The following is a 20,479-nucleotide window of genomic DNA, read 5'->3' as shown; positions in this document are numbered from 1 at the left end:
TGACAGACAGACACACACACACACACACACACACACACACACACACACACACCCTGCAGGATCTGATCCCGTTTTGGCCAAACTACCTGTTAGACAGTGTCAGTGAGGCGATTAAACGTGTGACGGCTTTGTGTTTATGAGACTCAAATGACAGAGATTAATTGTTGTCAGTCATAATTGCAGGATGTGACCTTTAAAACGAGCAATAAGCGCGGAGAGAGAGAAAAAATTCCAAGCGCCAAATAAAAGGAAATCTTTAGCCTATATGAGCAGCATCTGAGCAGCTCCACCGGTTCCTGTGTTGCCCACACAGGGGCAGCCTTGAGCCTCTTTTCTAGTGAATCCCCTGTTGTGATGCTGCCCGGTGTAAAACAAACTGTCCGAGCCAAGAGAGGAGCCTGATGTGGGAACCTGGGAGTAATAACAGGCTCTGAGCAACGGCAAGTTTGCTTTCACCAGAAAGAATTACACTTAACCCATAATGATTATAACACAAGGTTACATAAATACACGCAGGAGTGCTGTGGTCGCATTATATCAATTTGTTTTTTTTTTCTTTTTGAATCCATGAAGTTCAGCGCAGCGAGGTCACCATATCGTCACCACCGAGGATCAAACATATAAGTCATGCCAAGAATTACATAGGATTTTATAGTGACTGTTGATTATGTGGGTGGAATATTGCCTACACCTCCAGATGTGACTGTAAGCCAAGTGTGTTTGTGTCCTTGTTTGCATGAAAGGTCAAGATTCAACTTTTCAACGCTGTTAAAAATTTGATGTATTGTGTTACAATCTCACTTTATTGTTGACCTTTTCAGCCTCAGTGGTGACTGGTTGTCTTCTGGATTGTTATGGAGCTACACTTATAGGGGCATTACAATAAAGATAAGGTGTGATGAGACAAATAAATGTGTTTATTCTATTCTAGCTGAATCGCCAAAGATAATTAAGAAAAATCAGAACATACCAAGATGTTCCCAGCACTTTGATGACCAATAATGTTGTCGCAACATTAAAGGCATGACACATAGACATATAGCCTAGCCTTTCTTCAGGACAATGAATCAATGTGCATTTGGAGACAACAGTAAGCGCCAGAATTCTCCACGTTTTACAGGCTAAACTGAGGTGTTAATATTGAACATTATGTTAAACTCTTAAGTTTTCTAAGGGAGTGTTGTGCATTGATATTTCCACTGAGCACCGAAGCCTTTAACTCACTCACATTACTCTCATTCACATCTGAAAGTGCCGCGAAAGATCCGCGGGTATAGTGTCCGTGAAGTGAAGGCATTTCTCTCTCTCTCTCTCTCCTCCACTTTTCCTCCCACCTCCTGCTTTTAGGGAAGTCGGTCAGCTGACTGTCTGAAGCTGTCAAGACCGTATTGTGCGCCCTCCTCTCCTCTCCTCTCCGTTCTCCTCCTCCTCCTCTTCCTCTATTTCAGCGCAGAGTCCCGCTCCGATTGGAAGAGCGCTCCGGATCCAGCCTTTCGGCTCGACGTCACGGCGCGCTATAAGGATAAAGCGCTGGCAGGCTCCAAGCGCAGTCTGCTGGATACCAGAGAGTGGGAGCGAGTGAGAGAGGCGAGCCTTTGAATCTCTGCGGTGCAGAGCTGGAAAAGCTGCTTCTCAGCGAAAATCAGACGCCCTATTTACTCTGCTTATTTGCTCCTATTATTTTCCTGGAGAAAAAAAAGGGACTTACAACCAAGAAGTTGCAACGAGGACTGGTGCCCGTCTCAGCGAACAAACGTGGTATTTCTTTTTTATAATTATTATTTATGTAGATTTTTTTTGTGTGTGTGAATACACTTCTACTGAAGGGACTGAGGTTTTTACTTTTGCACTGAGACGCACTGCTTTCTACCTCCTGCCTGGTCTCTCTGCCAGATTATCCCAGCAGAAGTAGGCTATATGACGCAAATCGTGTGCAGAGCATTAGTCTGAAAGTTTTCCTCCACTACTTTTTTTTTTTCGTTTTCCTTTTTTTTTTTTTTTTTTTTTTTCTTTCCACCAATCACACGGTGTTTCATGCTACAGCAAGTCAGTGCACAGCGCTGGAGGAGCCAAAAGAACTATTGCATGAAACAAGAAAGGAGGGAAGAGACGCTGGTTAATAAGTCAGTTTTTGCGACGCTTGCAAGTACCTTTGCATATCTGCAAAAGAGTCGCGACAGCAACATGAGTACAGAGCTGAGCATGGGTCCGGAGCTACCCAGCAGCCCTCTGGCTCTGGAATATGTCAATGATTTTGACCTGATGAAGTTTGACGTGAAGAAGGAAGGCCTGGCCGGGCTGGAGCGCAACGGGGTGCGCCAGTGTAACCGCCTCCAACCCCAAGGTTCTGTGTCGTCCACCCCCATCAGTACACCCTGCAGCTCGGTGCCCTCTTCACCCAGCTTCAGCCCCACAGAGCAGAAAAACCACCTAGAGGAGCTGTACTGGATGCCGAACAGCGGGTACCACCAGCAGATAGACCCGCAAACGCTAAGCCTGACCCCAGAGGACGCGGTGGAGGCCCTGATTGGAGCCACAGCTCACGGCCACCCTCCGCCTCCGCATGTGCAACAGCAGCTGCAGCAGCAAGGCGCTTTCGAGGGCTACAGGGGCCCGCATCACCACCACAACCACCACGGCCACGGCCAGCAGCACCATCACCCATACGCGGGGGGCATCCCACACCACGCCGACGAACTGTCCGGGCACCCGGGCGGACACAACCACCCACACAGCCAGCATCACCATCACCACAGCCAGGACCCTGACAGCCCGTCCCCGGTCTCCCCAGACTCCCATCAGCCGCTCCATCACCACCGCCACCACCATCACCACCATCCGCACGGCCACCTGAGCCAGTCGGCGGGGCACCACAGCTCCGGGGGCGGGCTCAACGTGGAGGACCGCTTCTCCGACGAGCAGCTGGTGTCCATGTCGGTGAGGGAGCTCAACAGACACCTACGGGGCTTCACCAAGGACGAGGTCATCCGCCTCAAGCAGAAGAGGAGGACCCTGAAGAACCGGGGCTACGCGCAGTCCTGCAGGTTCAAGCGGGTGCAGCAGAAGCACGTGCTGGAGAACGAGAAGACGCAGCTGATGAACCAGGTGGAGCAGCTGAAGGCGGAGATCAGCCGCCTGGCGCGGGAGAGGGACGCCTACAAACTCAAGTGTGAGAAACTGACGGGGTCGGGGGCCAGTAACGGGTTCCGCGAGGCTGGCTCGACCAGTGACAACCCTTCATCACCAGAGTTTTTCATGTGAGTTGTCATAGCCTTTTCTTGTGAACCCCTACCCCCCCACCCCCCACCCAACCTCACAACAAACTCTCCCCCTCCACCCCCAACCTTTCCTTTCTCCACAAGTGACTGACTGGCTGATGAGCAAACGATAATAATCCACACCTCCCATACTGTTTATGATTATACGAATAACGGTAACAATTATATTCATATTAGAAGAATAATCCATCAAATAGTATTCTCATATATTAACCATCTCTCCATCCACGTGTCAACTGAGATACAAAGAGCAACGTAGAGTGTCTGATCAGTCGCAGCATCTTTGTAGATTAGTTGCTTTTAGTGAAGAGACTTTTTCTTCTTCAAAGAAGAGGATCGGCTGATGAACTTTTTTTTTCTCCTCTCTGTCTCTCTCTCTCTCGGTCTCTCTATCTCTCTCTCTCTTTTGAGGCTACAGCTTTTAAATGATCTGTAAGTAGTGTGGGATGGCGTCGAGGCTGTTGTCTTGTAATTTTGTTCTCTAAAATGATGACACTGTTATGGAACAACAAGTAGGCCTGTTCTGGCAGCCTGCAACTCATCAATGAGACTCACCATTCAGACAAGTGGGCCCCGTAATCTGAGTAAAATCTCCAAAAAGCAGAGACTCCAACTTTATGCAAATTTAACTTCTGTCTACTAACCCGTCACGGGGGTGGGTGGGGGGACATTTTATGCAACATCTCATTGATTTATTGCCTGCTTGGTTATATTCGAATATATATTGAAACAAAAAACTGCATTAAATATTAATCCTGCATGCTGGACATGTACGGTAATAATTTCTATTTTGTACTTTCATCTTCTCGTGTATATTAAGAGCATGTTGTTGATCTGCGCTTCTCCATAGTTTTGGGGGGTTAGAGAATTGCAGCGGGGACAGAACAGCAGGACTGCCGGTGCAGTATCATATGGTGTGGGTTTCTTTGAGCTTGTAAATATTATGCAACCGCAAAACTGCACAACAAGATTGAGGAGGCTGGTTTGAACTTCTTTCTTTCTTTGTGTTGTGTTTTTATTTCATTTATTTTTTACGTTTGTTTTTTTTTGTTTTTGTTTTTTTTAACATTTGGGGTCTTGATTTAGAGAGGAGTGCATTTTTTTTCAGTTGCATTTAAAATACAACAAACTTTGTGTGTCAAGTGCACTTTTGGATAATGATTTGCAAGTTTTCATTTTGAATTTTGTGCAGACCTCCCTCCAGGAAGACATACTATGATACTATATTGTAATATTATTCAAGACGTTTTAGAGCAATATCCGGACACATGTGACACTGAGGAGACAAACATGTGGCCACGATATTATTACACCCAGAGTGCACAGAAAAGGCTTTTGCGCAGTAAGTTTTCTACAGTGTTTCACACACACAGTGTGGGGTTAGTGCTGTCTGTCGTTTTAAATCAACGTGGCTTTTGTGCCACTAATTCAGAAAAGTGTCGTCTGCCTTTCTATTAACTCTTTAACAAGCCCAAACCAAACCTATCCTCTCATTCCAATTGGCGGCCACCTGTAGCACATTTTCACTGGGCCTAATATTAAGGATTTATATTTTTAACAATATTTAGAAAAAGGTGCAACAACTTTACTTGTCAGGGGTTTTATGTAGAGTTAATATTTAGATAACACAAGCGTTTTAATACAAAGTTTGACTGTTAATGCTCTATGTTTTCCTGATTTTTTTTCTGCCGGTCAGTAAAAAAGGGGATTCAGGTTGTGCAAATTCTCAAAATGAAAACAATATGTATGTTATGTAATATGTTTTTTTTTGTCTGTTTTATTATTATTTGATGATTCTGGTTCTGCTGGCCAGATGCATAGTTAAAAGTTTTTATTTTAATGATTTAAATTAACAAACTGTTGGATCATATCGAATAAGCATGGTGCTTGCATTTGAACCTATTGTTGAGAAGTCACGCATTTAACAATCTTTGGTTTATTACTGATTCAACTGTGTTGAAATGGAACTGAAACTGCAGCAGCGGGTTGTTGTTATGTTTTCGCCGTTTCCGTGTACTTTGCGATGATGGGGATCAATTTTCAATCCTGTTTATATAAATAATAGTTAAACACTTAAATTTGAACTGTTCCATTCAGGCTGGTTTCTGTTTTGTCTTATTTTTTGGTTGTTTTTGGAAGAAATTGTTTCCTATTTTGCTTATTAAAGTCATTGAAATGGCAATAATTACTTCTCAGACTTTTCTTTCTGCCGCCATAGGAAAGATCTGTGATATCATAACAAAACCAGGCCCAGACTGAGTCACAGTAACAACATATTACCAGTTATTAATATTCCCACACACTGCAGCGACAGTAGCGCCAGGGCACACTCACTTACTGCCAATGATAAAAAATAAAAACATAAAAAAAAGAGAGAGAGAGAAGAGGTTGTCATTGCAGCCACAGCAGTCACAGAGAAACAGAGAGAATTTTGTGCAGTTTTAGGGAAATTATCTTCTCTCCTAAGAAATCATTTGGGCCGACCTTTAAATTGTTTGTATTTCATTCATCCTTGGCGTTTATTTTATTTTCAGCCTTAAGAATGACTTTGGATCAAAGCCTACTGGCCTACTGTGATTAGATCCCAGGGTCTGGCCGCTCTGTGAGGCGCTGCAGGGAGATTCCTGCACATGCTTGCTGGCCTCTGCTGGCATGCTGACTTCTGCAGAAACCCCGCCGTCACAGGAGCGCACGGTAAAAGGAGATATTTGACCTTGCATCATACCGGGGGAAGAGATGAAAACCTCACATTTACATTAAGTGATACATTTTGTTTCCTTTTTTTTTTATTTTTTGCTTTTTGACATGCATGGCTTTGAATACACTTAAAGGCTCAATCCGGCTCTGGTTGTTACACAATTTGAGTCCTAAAAAAAAAAAAAAAAGGTCCGACCCTGTCGCCTAATGCGCTGAGCCAGACCTCAGCTTCAAAATAATCCCCTGTGCGCGCCTGCGGGTGTGATATTGTTATGTTAACATTAATAGAATTTATGATTGCCATGTGTCAACACACTGGCGCTTTTTTCGAAGTCTGTATTCCCTCTAATCGTTGCTGCATGCAAATATGCGCACAAAATATCAGTGTTTTTTGTTGTCACTGATTTGTGCAGCGTTAAGGGGAAGAAAAAGAAGAAGAAGAAGAAGAAGAAGAAGAAAAAAAAACACCTCAGTGATGACGCACAAAAACATCAACAAACGCTGCCGTTCTTTAAAATGCATGTCAGGATAGTAAGACAATAGAAGAAGAGAAGTAGAAGAAGAAGGGAGTAAGTGTTGAACTGGTCCCGGTATAGAGTTTCTGGTGTCAGAACATTATCTGCCCCGTGTCTGCACATTTTCAAGGACAAAACCGCTAGGCAGAGACTCAACCAATGAGACCCAAGGAAGGCGCGTCTAGTTTACACTCTCTCTCTCTAATTCTCTCTCTCTCTCTCTCTCTCTCTGGACAGCCATTGCAGCCCGGGGGCATGAGTGCACCTGGGGTGAACCAGCAGAAAGAGGGCCTATGTATTTACAGTTATGATAATAACCAAAAATAACAAAACAAACAAGTGTTTCGTGGTCCAAGTGGGGGTGGGGTGGGGGGTGGGGAGGGGGGTCCTTTTCACCTTCCTCTTCAGATTTGATATAAAAGCTGCTGTGCGGGTGAGGGAGTCAGACACACAGAGGAGGGAAACTGCCATTCTGCATTATGTAGCCTACAGTATCATATGGTCTAACATGCCTCTAGAACTCAGCACACATGCTGACGCTCAGCTGGACGTGCAGAAATGAAAGGGAGAGAGCCTGAAAGCCATCACCAAGGTGTCATTTAGAGAAATCAAACAAATAGCTATACAATCATTTCAATGAAATGTCTTTAAAAGCTGCCAACAATTTCACCAGAGAGCTCAGTACCTTCATGATAAATAAATTAATAATTGACCGTATGAAAAAAATTATAGAAATTATAAATGAATGCACACTAATGGATGCATTAAAGTGTACCTGTAACATTCTGCTGCATTATCAGTGATTGTGTCAACACTGATGTTACAGAGGTGATAGCCTGAAGACAAATTCTAGTCAGAGTCTTACCTGCAGGACCTGTTTAAAAGTTTGTGATTAAAAAAAAAAGCATGTTTTTGTTGTGAGCCAATGATGTGTTGTACTTCATAGAGAAATGCATAATGGAAAATTGTAAAAGGAAAAGGAAAGCGGGAGTAGGGGAGAAAAAGGCAGATGGGGAAAGTAGAGGAAAGCATCAACCTCAGCTCAGCGGAAGAACCAAGGACACAGTGACCAGGCGTACTGTAATGATTTTAGTCTCCGATCACACATTCACGCCCCCCCACAGAGATCCTATCTGCATTCAGCCTGCTCTGCCAGCCTCCACCTCCAGCTCCTTGTATCTGCAGCAGCAGCGCAGCAGCAGCAGCAGCAGCAGCACTGAAGGGCCCAGGGACGACAGCCCCGAACCTGGCCTGCTTCTGTTCACCGCCTGGACCTCAAAACGTTTCGAATCTCAAGTCAGAAAGCCAACGGCTGTTAGAAACTCTCCAAGTGCTATAGTCTCGGCCCTTCTGCGGGTATTTCAAAGCCCCTCAAGGGTGTGTGCACATTTCTGCCTGCTCTATACAGTCAGAACTGAAACACCACAGAATTTGCAAAACAGAAGTGAGGTAATCTTTTTGCTAATTTTACCATATTTGCTTCATTCACAGGGCCAAATATGCTTATTTTAATTACCACCAGCTTTTGTATGATTTGAACTCCTCCTGCACTATCATGTTGATTTAATTACTTTTAGATAAAATACCATTTAGCTGTATTGCATGCATGCACACGCACGCGCACACACACAGACACACACACACACACACACACACACACACACACACACACACACACACACACACACACACGAGGTCCGGCCCACTGCTACACCAGTGGTCCGTTGACTTTCATTGGAAGTGACTTCCCTGCTACTCTAAATCACAATGATTTCCTGGGGAATTAAAGCAGGCTTTTCCCAAGAGACACACACTAGAGAGCATTAACCAGATATGGAGGGGGGTTTTAGGAGTGTGTAGGTGTGTGTGTGTTAGTCTTCACCTACCAATGCAAACACTATGAGAATAGGGAATGAAACAAATATGCTGTTGTGATTAGTCTTTACCCATTTGTGTTTTAATTTATACTCGAGTGTTGTAAGACTCTCCTTGGCCTCGAAAACGTTTGTTTGTGTTTTCCAACTATTCACCATATCTCGTAGGTGTGTGTGCAAGTGTGTTTCAGACTGGCTGTTGGAATCTCACAGTTTTCAGCGCACTGGACTGGAGTCAGCTGCAATCAATCTTCACCATCGTCTTTCTCCTCATCTATCCCTCATCTGTCTCCCGCTCCATCCTTCCCCTTCTTCTTCTTCTCCTCTCGCTCAGTCCTCTGCCGAGCCCGGTTCTGTCTAGAGTCCAGATCATGACAGAATCCCCACGTCTGTTATTTATCTCCAGCCTGTTACACAAAAGCAAAAACACACGTCACACTCTTAACACACAAATAATCACATCACTCCTTCGACTAACAGTGCACAGACTGGAACAATGAGGTGGACATACATATACTTTTTTACAGTATGTGTCCGTTACATATTGCAATATACACAGACTCACACATGCATATAAACAAAAACACACATCAAAGTTCACCTCGCCAGGAGCTGTCTCCACCAGTATTTAAATTTAAAATTTGTGGTTACTTGTTTTGCATTATGATGTGGAAAATTGCAACTGGCAGAAAATATCATTTTACACATAAGTGTGACAAATGCTTGACAGTAAATCTACAATTTTTTATAACTGTATGTTCATGTAACACTGTAATTAAATCAACACAGGTGATAATATCTCAACAGGGCTCCATTTTCCTCACGGGTGCAGACGAGAAGTCGTCGCTCCTTTTCCGCTGACCTCATCCACCGCAGCCTTTCTTTGTGATGAATTTGTACCTTCATGGTCACAACCAGTCAATGGTCTGTATGATGGATACCTATGGCCATGGCCGCAGAGAGTCGATGAAAGTGACCCATGTGTACATCTCTGCTTCCGGGATATGAAACCCAATTCCGGGTGAGATTGATCCATGTCTGGCCACTGCGGGGATAAGGCCAGAGGGACAAGATAAGAGCAGACACTGAGCGGTCAATGATACGTTTGAACCATCAACCTCTACTGCAAACAGGACGCTATTGGGACTTTTAAAGGTATACAAACCATATTTCACCAGGACATGTGACAGGCACTTGCTGTTGTTTAAGCACTGCTGACTTTCACTGAAAAGCACCGGTGAAGAAAGTCTTCAGATCCTTTACTGGGATACAATATCACAATATTTCAACATCAACTACAATAAAAAAGTCTTACATTGACGATGTCAAGTATTTTCAGCAAAAATAAATTAGCACTTAAAGTAAAAGTACTCAGTGCAGAAAACTGTCCCCTGTGAGTGATATACTACTGTATGTAGTGTTAAAGGAGCTAAATGAACGTTTTGCTGCGAGGCTAACGTTAGCATTGACAGTGTAGTCTAGTCTAGAAAAGACGTTAGCATCAAACTTCGTTCCTTTACTCGCCAAGAGCCGTCCCCAGCGGCGGAAAGAAACGCCAACGTTAACTCTTGTTTTGCTTCTATTTCATCTTTGTTTTTGAGGAACTGAATATCTTTGAGTCATGGACCAATGAATGGAGAAAACAAACAATTTCGAAGACATAATTTTGGACTCAACGTGCACCGTTTCACTAATCTCCGTGTTTAATCAAAAAAATTAATTCAAAGCCAATTATCCTGGTTAAAATGTCTATAAGGATTATATTCTATCAACCAGTAAAACGTAGATGTGTAACCTACCAGTCAATTAACTGATATGTACCTGGTCTGCCTTGCATGAGCTCTGTGTGTGTGCTGTGTGCATGTGTACTGTATCATCTCCACTCTGTGTACTGTTCTCTGGCCTGTTGTCGCCCTAAGATGTGAGGTAAATAATTGAATGGATCCATTAATAAATAAAGTGCAGGGGGGAGGAGGAGGAGAGATGGGAGAGACAGGTCACTCATCTTTACAATCACTGTGCAGGGAGTGGCATGACTGCAAACACATCGCCACTTCTCTCTCTCTCTCTCTCGCCGTGCTCTTTTTCCTCTCTAGGAGTTGTCTGGACATAATAAGCATTAGCTGTAGTGAACTCCGACTCTGAGCTCGGAGCAGGATGTGGCATTTCAACACATTTCCTCTCTGATCCACTGGGACAAGGCTACTTCCTGTAAAACAGGTGGAGGGAGGTAACATAGAGCTACCACCACTACGCCAGGCAAAGTTTACCTTCGACCCAGCCAAACTGTTCCAGTAGGTAAATTACAACTGGCGAGTCTTATTCCTATACGCTGCAGCTGGTATTTAATATAAAAACTTGCCAAGGGAGCTGTAAGTGAAAAGGGGAATGTGAAGTTGTGGTTTTGAACCATATACAATTTTAAGAGGATTCATTATCAGCTATTGAAAAAACTGTAGTAGTAGTTTGCTGAAAATATGTTTCCTGTTAGATCCCTTTTTGGCCGATGACAATTTTCTTCGAACTTTGTCTTCTGTCTCAGGAGCACCGACACTGAAACCGACTTTTGTATTTTTTTTCTCTGCCTATATTTGTCTGCTGTTTAGGAAATAAATCAGAAAATGTAATTCTGGGACGAAACACCAAAAAGAGAGTTTGAATCCAAGTTCCACCGACAAATCAAAAGAGCAGCCCTCAAATCACATCACTGCTCTTACGTGCCCAGAGAGTTGTTTTTTTTCCCTGTCTTTACTAATTCTATACTAATGTTCCCTCACTGCTTTCTGCATTTTCTCTCTCACCCATTCACCCAGTTCTCGCATTTGCTCTCTTGCTCTCCCCTTGTTTTCTCTTTCTCTCTGCCTTCTTTTTTATTTTACAGCCTGATCTCTATTTAGATTTCCTCGTTTGGAGTTGCCACAACGCTCCCCACTGCCAACATCTGTAAGTGGTTTGGAGGCAAGAGACACTATGGAAAAACATCAAAAAATAAAAAGAGCAGAACGGCACTCCACTAACAGGGTTAGATAGAACAGAGGCTGTGAAAAGGATAGGCCGCACTCTGACTGACTGCAAGCGGAGGGAGATAATTGTCTGAATTAGTGAAAGACATACAGTATCCAACAGTGTATGCCTTATGGCTGTGTCACATTCTCCACAGTACCTGCACATACTGTACTGTGGCTTGGAGGTGTAGAGGCGGCGTGTGGAGCTCTTGAGACCCCACAGTTTGGGGTTTACTGGGGACTGACCTCAATCACGTGTCAGGTTTTAGGCAGATTGGACTTAAGCTGCAGCACTTTTAAAGAGATTATGTTATTGTAAGAGATTAGGGGAAGTAGATACATTGAAGGGAGCTAATGAGGGGTTTCTCCCCTCCCCAGCTGCCAGCCTAATTCTGTGCTCACTGTCCTGTTGATAATACACACTACAATAGTATTACTGTGGCATTAGGGGCTTTACAGTGTCGTGGCAGTGACAGCCACACAGTTGATAGTGTGGCAGAGGCTCGGATGGGTTGTGTATTGCATTCACTATGCCATTTCGCGGGAGCATGTGGCTGCTCTTCATGCACATGTGTAAAAGGGGGAGAGAGGAGAGTTTGTGTGTACAGTGGGGTCTCATTAGGTAATGAGGATGATTACGCTGCATTAGGTGGTGGAGAAGAGAGGCAACAGCCACAGGGTGGGAGGGGAGAGGAGAACATGTGTCTGTGATTTGCGGCATAAGCACATACCATTTAATTGACACAAGCTCTCTCTGCCTCCTGATTGGTGCAGCGCTGTCCTCTGCATGTCTTCTTGGCCCTCTCTGTCCTTGACTCGGAGGTCAGAGAGACAGATGTGGTGTGAAAGGGGCGGAGTAGGGGAATGCAGTGAGTGTGGAAAGGTACTGGGCTGACAGTTGGCTGCGGCTCTCAGCCCAGTACCTTAAGAGGCAGAGTGGAATATTGGACCCGTGTACAAGTGTTTTGTAGGTCAGCCTGTCGCAGCCATGTAAAGCAGAAAAAGGAGGATGGAAAGGTTTTGTCTGGGAGCCCCCTTGACAGATTGTTAAGTAATGCTATATGACTCTTCTGAAGGAGTAGTTGAGAAACTACCGGAGTATTACCCAGCGTAGATGAGCAGTTGGCTGCATGTGTGAAGACAGGCTTCCCTTTGCATGGAGCTGCCCTCTCTATTCCCCTTCTATAAGTAGGCAGGTATTTTTACCCAGGATAAAGTGCTGACCCAGTCTCAGGTAATTACACCCCAGTTGGGCTTTGGCACAGACATGTCAGGGCGTTGCTGGGTGCACCTTACACCCCAGCTACGGGTAAACCACACTTATCTCACTATTTACAAGCTGGTAGAGCCTCGCTCCACATGAGAGAGGGGGAGGAGGGCATACCTTGGCAAAGCCTGGAAACCTTTCTCTCCTGGCAAAGGAACACTGACATCCCAACCCCCCATCAAAGAACAAAAAAAGGACACAAAAGCGATGAAACTATATTCCTTATTCATGCAGAGCGTGTAATCAAAGTAAGGAAAAAAAGCAACAGAAACACTGCCAAAGTGAAGGATTCTGGCAATGTTGTGCCCATGTGTGGTACATTTCCTGGCATGAATTCAATCCAATAATCCGTAAGAGGGTTAAGCATGTTCTAATCACCTCTAACATAATAATGTTGAATGATCATGAATGATGCATATCTTTCTTAGAAGCAGTTTTTAAAGAAAATAGTGGCTCTATTAACATGTCTGGATGTGTTGATGCTTCAAAATGACTAGAGGAGCATGACACCGCACAGAGTTGTTATTAACATAATAATATAATTCCAGCAAATGATCTTATCTAAACATACAGTACATGAAGGTATTTAAGGTCTGCAGCTTGGCCCGGAGCCAAGAACCTGAGGGCATTTGAACCGAGTTCAGGCTCATTTTCAGGGCTCAGGCCTAAAGCATAAATAATACTACTCAGCAAACAATGGAACAATTTAATACACATTTCAATATTAAAACTACAATGATAATTCTGTCCTCATTTCATCACACACACACCAAGAGTGCTGGCAAGTCAACAGGTTGGAACTTGCTCACTTGCTAAGTTTGACTGTTTTGGACAGATAATTATAGAGAATATAAAAACAATCAAAGAGGCGAGGCAGAACCTTTCAAAGCACTTTTTGTTGTCTTTCTCTCACATCACGCTGAATTGACATTTGGTTGACTTTAAGATATTGGCTTCAGGCCGGAAAAGTTTTTTTAGCCATCGAGGCCAGGCTGAATTCATGCCAATGCAGTGTTTGACATCAACTGTTTTACTAGCTTCAGAAAGATGGAGGGTTCAAATTATGATCACTTTGAATCATTCTATTTAACACTGATCCATCTTTTTTGTAAAGGCTGGACCAAAACCATGATAATAAAAGCACATTTCACCACCATAAAGCAAAGCAATTACATTGGTGTTTCATTTATTATAACCATACCCTGTATTTAATGCTGTTGTCAAGATGATATTAGCCCTGGTTTAGCCTCAAATCTGTGTGTAGTCCCTCTGCTCGATGCCTTTAAGAGAAAAGTCTGAACTAAAACCAGTGAACATGTGTTTTTCAGACTTTGTGTGTGAGCAGAGCAGGAAATCTTTGGACCCTGTTGTCTTTACAAGAGACTTTCTTCAGTATCTATATATCTTCCCTCCCATTAAATGCATGTTCTGTGGAAACTATGTGCTGTGTGTTGCTAGGCAAAACAGGGGCTAAGGGAAATGGCTGTGGTCAAACCGTAGTCCTTCAAAGACGAGAAAGAGCGAAGCAAGGAGAAGAAGACAGAGAAGGAGAAAAGTAAAGCGCTTTCTGAATTTGAATCATTCACCTATGAACGCACGCATACGTGTGTGCGAGGACACACATGCACGAGGACGTCCACATGCACAAACCCGCTCAGACTGTTCCAGCTGAGGTGCTGTGTGTAATAATACGCTGGTGGGAATGTGCCACTGCACGTTAATTCTCCCTTCACGCTTGCGTTGAGGAACACAGAGCCTCTAATTGATGCTAAACAAACTGCTGACCCAGACTCAGGATGAAGGTCTGTCAATGATGCACACGCAGAAACACACACTCGTACACAAACCGTTAAAAATGTACAATTTGCCCCCAAATTCACGAAAAGTGAATATGCGCAGCTCTTGCTGAACTCATCTGATGTTTCCTCAATTGCCACACACTTAATTTTTTTTTTTTTTTTTGCGTTGTATAAGAGGCTTTATAGGTGCAGAGCTTGAAAGTCATCCGCCACATGCAGAAGAATGAGACGCCTAGGTGGCACGCTGCAATGTCCTTGGATGGATTTTTTTGGTGGGACATTTGGGAATGTGTGTGTGTATGCCTGCGTTAGGAGAACCTTCTGGTGGGTGGGGGGCACGAGAAGGTAAACTCCTACTCATCCTTGTCACACACACACACACAAACACAGGCATACATACACACACGCCGGCCCCTAAAGGAAGCTCCAGGGAGGCACAACGACGCCTTTGTGCGGGCCAGATTTCCCATGTCTCCCTGCTCCAGCACACAGATAGATCATCTCAGTATAGCCTGCTGTATGAAGGGCAAGTGCATGCACGCCGCGGAGAGAGAAAAAAAAAAAAAAAAAGGGAGGGAGGGAGAAAAAGAGTGGGAAAGAAGTCACAACCCAAACCACTTCTTTCCTTTCTCTTTTCACATTTTCCCCTTGTCTCTTGGTCTCCCATGTCTTTCCCCCCTCTCTCTCCCTCCATACCCTCCCCCCTTTTCTCTCCCTCTCTCCGCAGAGGAATCCAGTCTCTCCGTTGGGATTGGAGCTCTTTGAAGGTGATCCAGAACTGTACTGCTCACTGCCTCTGCTGCCGCTGCTCTCCTCCCTACCTCCCTCCTTCCATCTCCCCTCTACCCTCCGCTCCCACCTCTCAGCCCTCAGGGGGCCTGGATCCTGTTCAACCAAGAGCAGCCGTGCTCCAAATCCAGGCCTGGGCTTAGCCCTCCTGCCGCAGGCCTCACTGACTGTCCCACTGCACCTCAGAGAGACAAGAGGGTGGGAGGCCTGGCAAGAGAAGAGCAAGGGGGGCAGGGGGGGTGGCATAGGAAGAAACTAGGGAGGTGTGTTCGGTCACGTTCACGTTTAACATTTCAGACACCGAGAGATTAGGAGGGAGATGCTGCAAACTTCATCCAAGCAAAAGTTTTTTTCTAAATCCAGCTCCCTCTCCTTCCCAATCATCTCTCCCCTTTTCTCTTTCTCCTTCCACAAAACTGTTTATTTTCCCTTTCATCCTCACACTCCCTCCTTTTTCCATCCCACTTCCCCTTCTCTTCCCTCCATCCCAAGGGCAAGCTCTTCATGGACTCGTCAGACTGGTTTCTTTGGCACACCTCGGACACACAAACACGTTCTTGGGTGCCAACATACACTCCGGCACATACCTCTTCATTTTAACAGAGGGTCCTTCACTCAATGCGTCCGAGTCGAGCAGGAAAAGACAGAGAATGACAAACAGACAGAGGAAGAAAAAAAAAAAAGAGAGAGAAGAGGCAGATAAAGAGAGGGAGTGAACTGTGCATTCCTCTGGCTTGCCTGGCTCGGGAGCACAGGAGACGTGTTGCTGGCTGTTCGGTTTATTATCCCCAAGCCATATGGGTTGGCAAGCTTTTGGGGCGTGGTGGAATACATTCGTGTGTGTGTATGTGTGTGTCAGGGTAAGGCCAAAAGTGTGATTGTACTTATTATTATTATGCTTTTTAACACCTACATGTATGTGTCTGTGTGTGTGTTCCATGCCACAACAACCTGAGGAACCACACTTTCAAGGTTACTGCTACCAATAAAACATAAAGAGCTTCCAGTCCCTCTTAGCTTACACACCAAATACATACCACACATTTATTCACATGCACACACAAGCAAATTTACACAAGCTGGTAATTTCAGCTATTTGTGACATAAATGGTTTAATTGCCACTTAACTGTAATCGCATGCTGGTATGGTACCATGCAGGGTGTTTTGATACGGCTCCATTTGATATTAAAGGACAGTTGAGGTTTATTGGAACCTGCATCTGTTTTCGTAGTTGATATTGTTCATGGTAACTTTATACTCACAAAAGTAAGTAAACTCTGGGAACACAGCGACGACGATACGACCAAAAGTCCAACGGGGCAAAAACACACTTCGTGGTCAGACGATCAGACAGATTGTGAACAAGCACAGAGTTTAGCCAGATTATCTAAAGCCACCTTATGTGGAGGTAAAACCCAAAGCGAGTGCACCAGGAAAGTCAATAATAATTCCTCTGTATGCATGTACAAGAACAATATGTAACAGAGTACAACGCTAACAATCTCACCTGTATATCGTTACCCAGCTGCTGTGTGTTTTAAGTTTGCTTCTGTTAATTTAGTTGTGTGTCTGCATCTGTATTTGCCTCTAAACTTGTTCTTTGCACTTTGTGTGAGTGTAGTAAGAGTTACTGAGAACCAGAGCCAAATTCCTTGTATATATCAACATAACTGGCCAATAAAAGTTGATTCTGATTCTGATCAATACGTTGGTCAAAGTTGAAGATGACTGTAAACTGTGATGGATGCTTACGACGGACAGTTTCGGTAATAGTTTTACTGTCCACCTTCGTGCTCTCGTCCGAGTTGGGTATTTGTTTAAAAGGTGTATGATTATCTTACCGCCTGTTCTTGCTGCCCCATTGGACTTCTTTTTTAACCCATGTTGCCATGTTCCTTAACCTCTTCTTTTAGAAATTACATTTATATACAGCAAATTTGCAACACATGTTTCGAAGGCATCACTGGTCTGTTAACATAATGAGGAAATGTTAATTAACGTATCAAGCAAGCGAGTAACAAAAAAAAGAGTTGTATCAGGAGAATGTTAATTCCTCTAAAATATTAGATCCTGCAGTACAACAACTGCACAGGAATATTAAACTTTTTATGGTTGTGGTCTAGTTTAATATAAAAAAAAAAAAAAGTCATCACTGACTTGAACTGAAACCACAATCTTTCCCTAACCTTAACCAAAGAGCTTTTGTTCCCTAAACTCAACCACATTCAGAAGTCTGGAAGTGAACTCCGGTCTCTGGGGTCATATTCCTGCAGTTGGTATCCTCCCAATCCACTCGGATCACCTCTCTGCGACTCTGGTGCGGTACATTAATGTGGTGTTTCATTCACTAAAAGAAAAGTTGTCTCTGAACATATTCCAGGCAGTAATTGTTTCTTTTTTTTTCTTAAATCATAACATAACTGGCAAAACAATTTAGTAATATATAAACATAATTCCTCTGTGACCGGGTTAGTATTCCCAGATCTCAGCTATTAACTCGGTGACTACAGCGTTATTACTCCCGATGGTCAAAGTTAAGACTCAAGTTGTAATGACCTGGAGCTATCCTTTAAATTTAACAGCCAATCAGCAGCTCCATAAGCACATTCTTTATTTTCTGCATTCCTCAGTTATTTCCTACATCCGTTGAATTTCTTCTGACGCTGTTACTTTCATTTTAATCACCTTTTTCTGGCCTCTCCCTGTTCTGCACCTTCAACGTCACAAGGGTCAGAAGCGGTGTGTGTTCACAGTGTGTGTCCGAGCGGGACTGGTGCTGGAGGTGTGTGTCTTGTGAGTGTGCGTGTGTGCGTGTGCGTGTGTGTGTGTGTGAGTGAGTGTGTGTGTGTGTGCGTGCGTGCGTGCGTGTGTGTGCGCGTGCGTGCGTGCATGGAAGGAGCAAGCTATCTATAGCCTGTGTATCCCTGGGGATTTGAGTCTTAAACTCCATATTCATGACACATCACTGTGGGGATTAGAAGGGCATCATCAGATAGAGGGGCTTACGTCAGCGGGCACACACACACACACACACACACACACACACACACACACGGACACAGAAAATAACAGACGCACACTCTCAGCAGCAGTCTCACCCTGGAAAGCACAGCATTTACACTTTCAAGGAAGTTCTGTACTTATTTCTGAAGGGAAGCGCTTTTCTTCTCTCTTCCATGCATCCATGTTACTGAACCAAAGAAAAGACAGGAGAAAAACACACTCTGCTATTACAACTGGTGTGTTACAGCAGAGCAGCCAGGATGATTGCTTTGTATCACTAACCCGAAAAGTTCAGTGTTAATTTGAGCAGTGATTATTTGCCTATTTGAAACTAACAGCCTCCAGTGTTCGCCTAGCACTGCCAATGCAAACACTTTGACTTGGACCAGGGAGTGCAAATTGTTGAGACGAGAACAAATCAAAATGTGTGAGCTGGAGTTGGAAGTGGAGGGGTGTGCAGGGGGTTGATTAAGGCCAAACCACGTGGAAGCGGATCTGTCGGGGAGATGCAGAGGGTGGGGGTGTTAGCATAGGCAGCATGGATCTGTGTTGTGATTTGTTTGTTCATGGCTGGCTGTGTGCATCCATGTGTGTGTGTGTGTATGTGTGTGTGTTCTTATCTGCTCCACGCCACAGCAGCAGGAGCATCAGAGGAAGCACGGCCTTTCCTTCCTGTGCCTTTCACACTGTCACAACACACATGAGCCATAAAACTCGGTGGCTCTGTCCAACATATAGAGAGAGAGAGACAGAGAGAGAGAGAGAGAGAGAGAGTGGTTAGCTTGTAGGCGTAGAACATGTGTGTGTGATTTTGCGGCGTACAGCACATACCATCTAATTGACACCATCTCCTTCTTCTGTTTGGCACAGTGATGTTTTCTGCTGGGAGGGAAACAAGGAGATATTGAGGGCGAGGTTCATGACACAGCTGAGGTGAGTGGAGGAGGAAAAGTGGCCTCGCAGCAGTTAAGGGTACTGGGACAGTGGATGTTCAGTATGGGCTGGTGCCCTCCACGGGGGAGCTGAGGAAGGACACCTCTCTACCCTGCATTCTGCACCTGAGTCTGGCAGGCAGCCATTCCCCGCGCTTCCCCGTTTCACCCCGCGCTATCCCTCCGCTGCTCAACAGCACCTCAGCATCCCTCAGTCGTGAGTCTCGGAGCTGTCAGCAGCGCCATCATTCACAGGCTGGGATACACAGTCGAGCCGGGGAGGCCCACTTACTCTGTTTGCCTGAATAATACTGTATTATCAAGGAGATTGGATGGATGATTGCGATTGCCTTTCAATGAATAGATAATAAAACTAGCTTGCATGCTTAAAAAAGATTGAGAGAGAACTCCTTCATTTACACTGTTACGGCCGCCACTCTGGCCATTTTTGTTGTTTAATTTCCCTGTCTGCCAGGCTCCCTGCCGAGCTGCCTGCTGCGTCCACCCAGATGCTCCACCCTCTCTGGCCTGATTGGTGCCGTTTGTTTGCAGCCGGCCAATCCCTGCCGCCCAATCAGGAACCCCGGATATAAAACTCCAGCCCGCCTGTCAGTCGAGGCAGCTGACTGTTAGTGGCAGCTCGCCTCTTTGTTGAGAGAACATTTGTCTGGTTTGAACTGTAAAATAGCAGATATTCGTAGCTTGTTTTGTGACTGCTTTGTTTTGTTTGGTTTTACCCATGGTAATCTTTGAAGCCTGGAAGTGGGGTCAGGTTTAGGATTTACTGTCATACTGATTTTGCTGATTCCTCCTCTTGTAGTATTTATTTTGTTAGAGACACTAGGTGAAGGGGTGCTGTTCCCGGCGTGTTTTTGGTTTTTAGTCAGCCTTGGTAGTTAGTATTGTTTTTCCTTTTACTTTGAGTTAGGTAAATGATTTCACCTGTCAGCTCCTAGAGAGTCCTCCTTTTGTTATATTCTGTTTTTGATTTGGACAGCATCCGCCGGCCCCGTTCCTTGGTTTGTTTTATCCATGAAAACCATTATTTTCACCATTTGTGCTATAATAAACAACCTTATACCTAATACCAACTGGGTTTTGTGTTGCTTCCCTTTCCCCTGTGAGCCGGGTTGTAACATACACAAGTTCATGAAACAGTCTATAAAATTTTACTCAGTTTCCTGCAGCAGAATACAGCAGAGATAGGCCACCTCACCTATTATTACTTTTATCAAATAAAACATTAACCTGGACGATGAGCGAGCTGTATTACCTCTGTTTACACTGTTTCGTCACTAACCAGTTTCCTGTGGAAAAAG

The 20,479-nt window shown here is 44.4% G+C and overlaps 1 protein-coding gene and 1 long non-coding RNA gene across 2 annotated transcripts; one reads left to right on the top strand and one right to left on the bottom strand.

Annotated features, from left to right (window-relative positions):
- The first annotated feature begins 1,547 nt into the window (after nucleotides 1-1,547).
- mafba (MAF bZIP transcription factor Ba) lies at nucleotides 1,548-20,239 on the top strand. Its single transcript, XM_056385126.1, has 2 exons — nucleotides 1,548-3,257; nucleotides 19,099-20,239. Exons 1-2 carry the CDS (start codon nucleotides 2,035-2,037, stop codon nucleotides 19,163-19,165), a joined length of 1,290 nt encoding a protein of 429 aa, XP_056241101.1. The 5' UTR covers nucleotides 1,548-2,034; the 3' UTR covers nucleotides 19,166-20,239.
- Nucleotides 8,241-19,085, bottom strand: LOC130174890 (uncharacterized). Its single transcript, XR_008828653.1, has 3 exons — nucleotides 16,733-19,085; nucleotides 9,189-9,409; nucleotides 8,241-8,771 (listed from the first exon to the last, which is right to left on the bottom strand). It is a non-coding gene; the product is annotated as an uncharacterized LOC130174890 (long non-coding RNA).
- Nucleotides 20,240-20,479: the final 240 nt, after the last annotated feature.

This window comes from Seriola aureovittata, chromosome 9, assembly GCF_021018895.1.
Source record: "Seriola aureovittata isolate HTS-2021-v1 ecotype China chromosome 9, ASM2101889v1, whole genome shotgun sequence".
Taxonomy (NCBI): domain Eukaryota; kingdom Metazoa; phylum Chordata; class Actinopteri; order Carangiformes; family Carangidae; genus Seriola; species Seriola aureovittata.
Note: the sequence above shows the minus strand (reverse complement) of the source record. Positions and strands in the feature narration are given on the sequence as shown.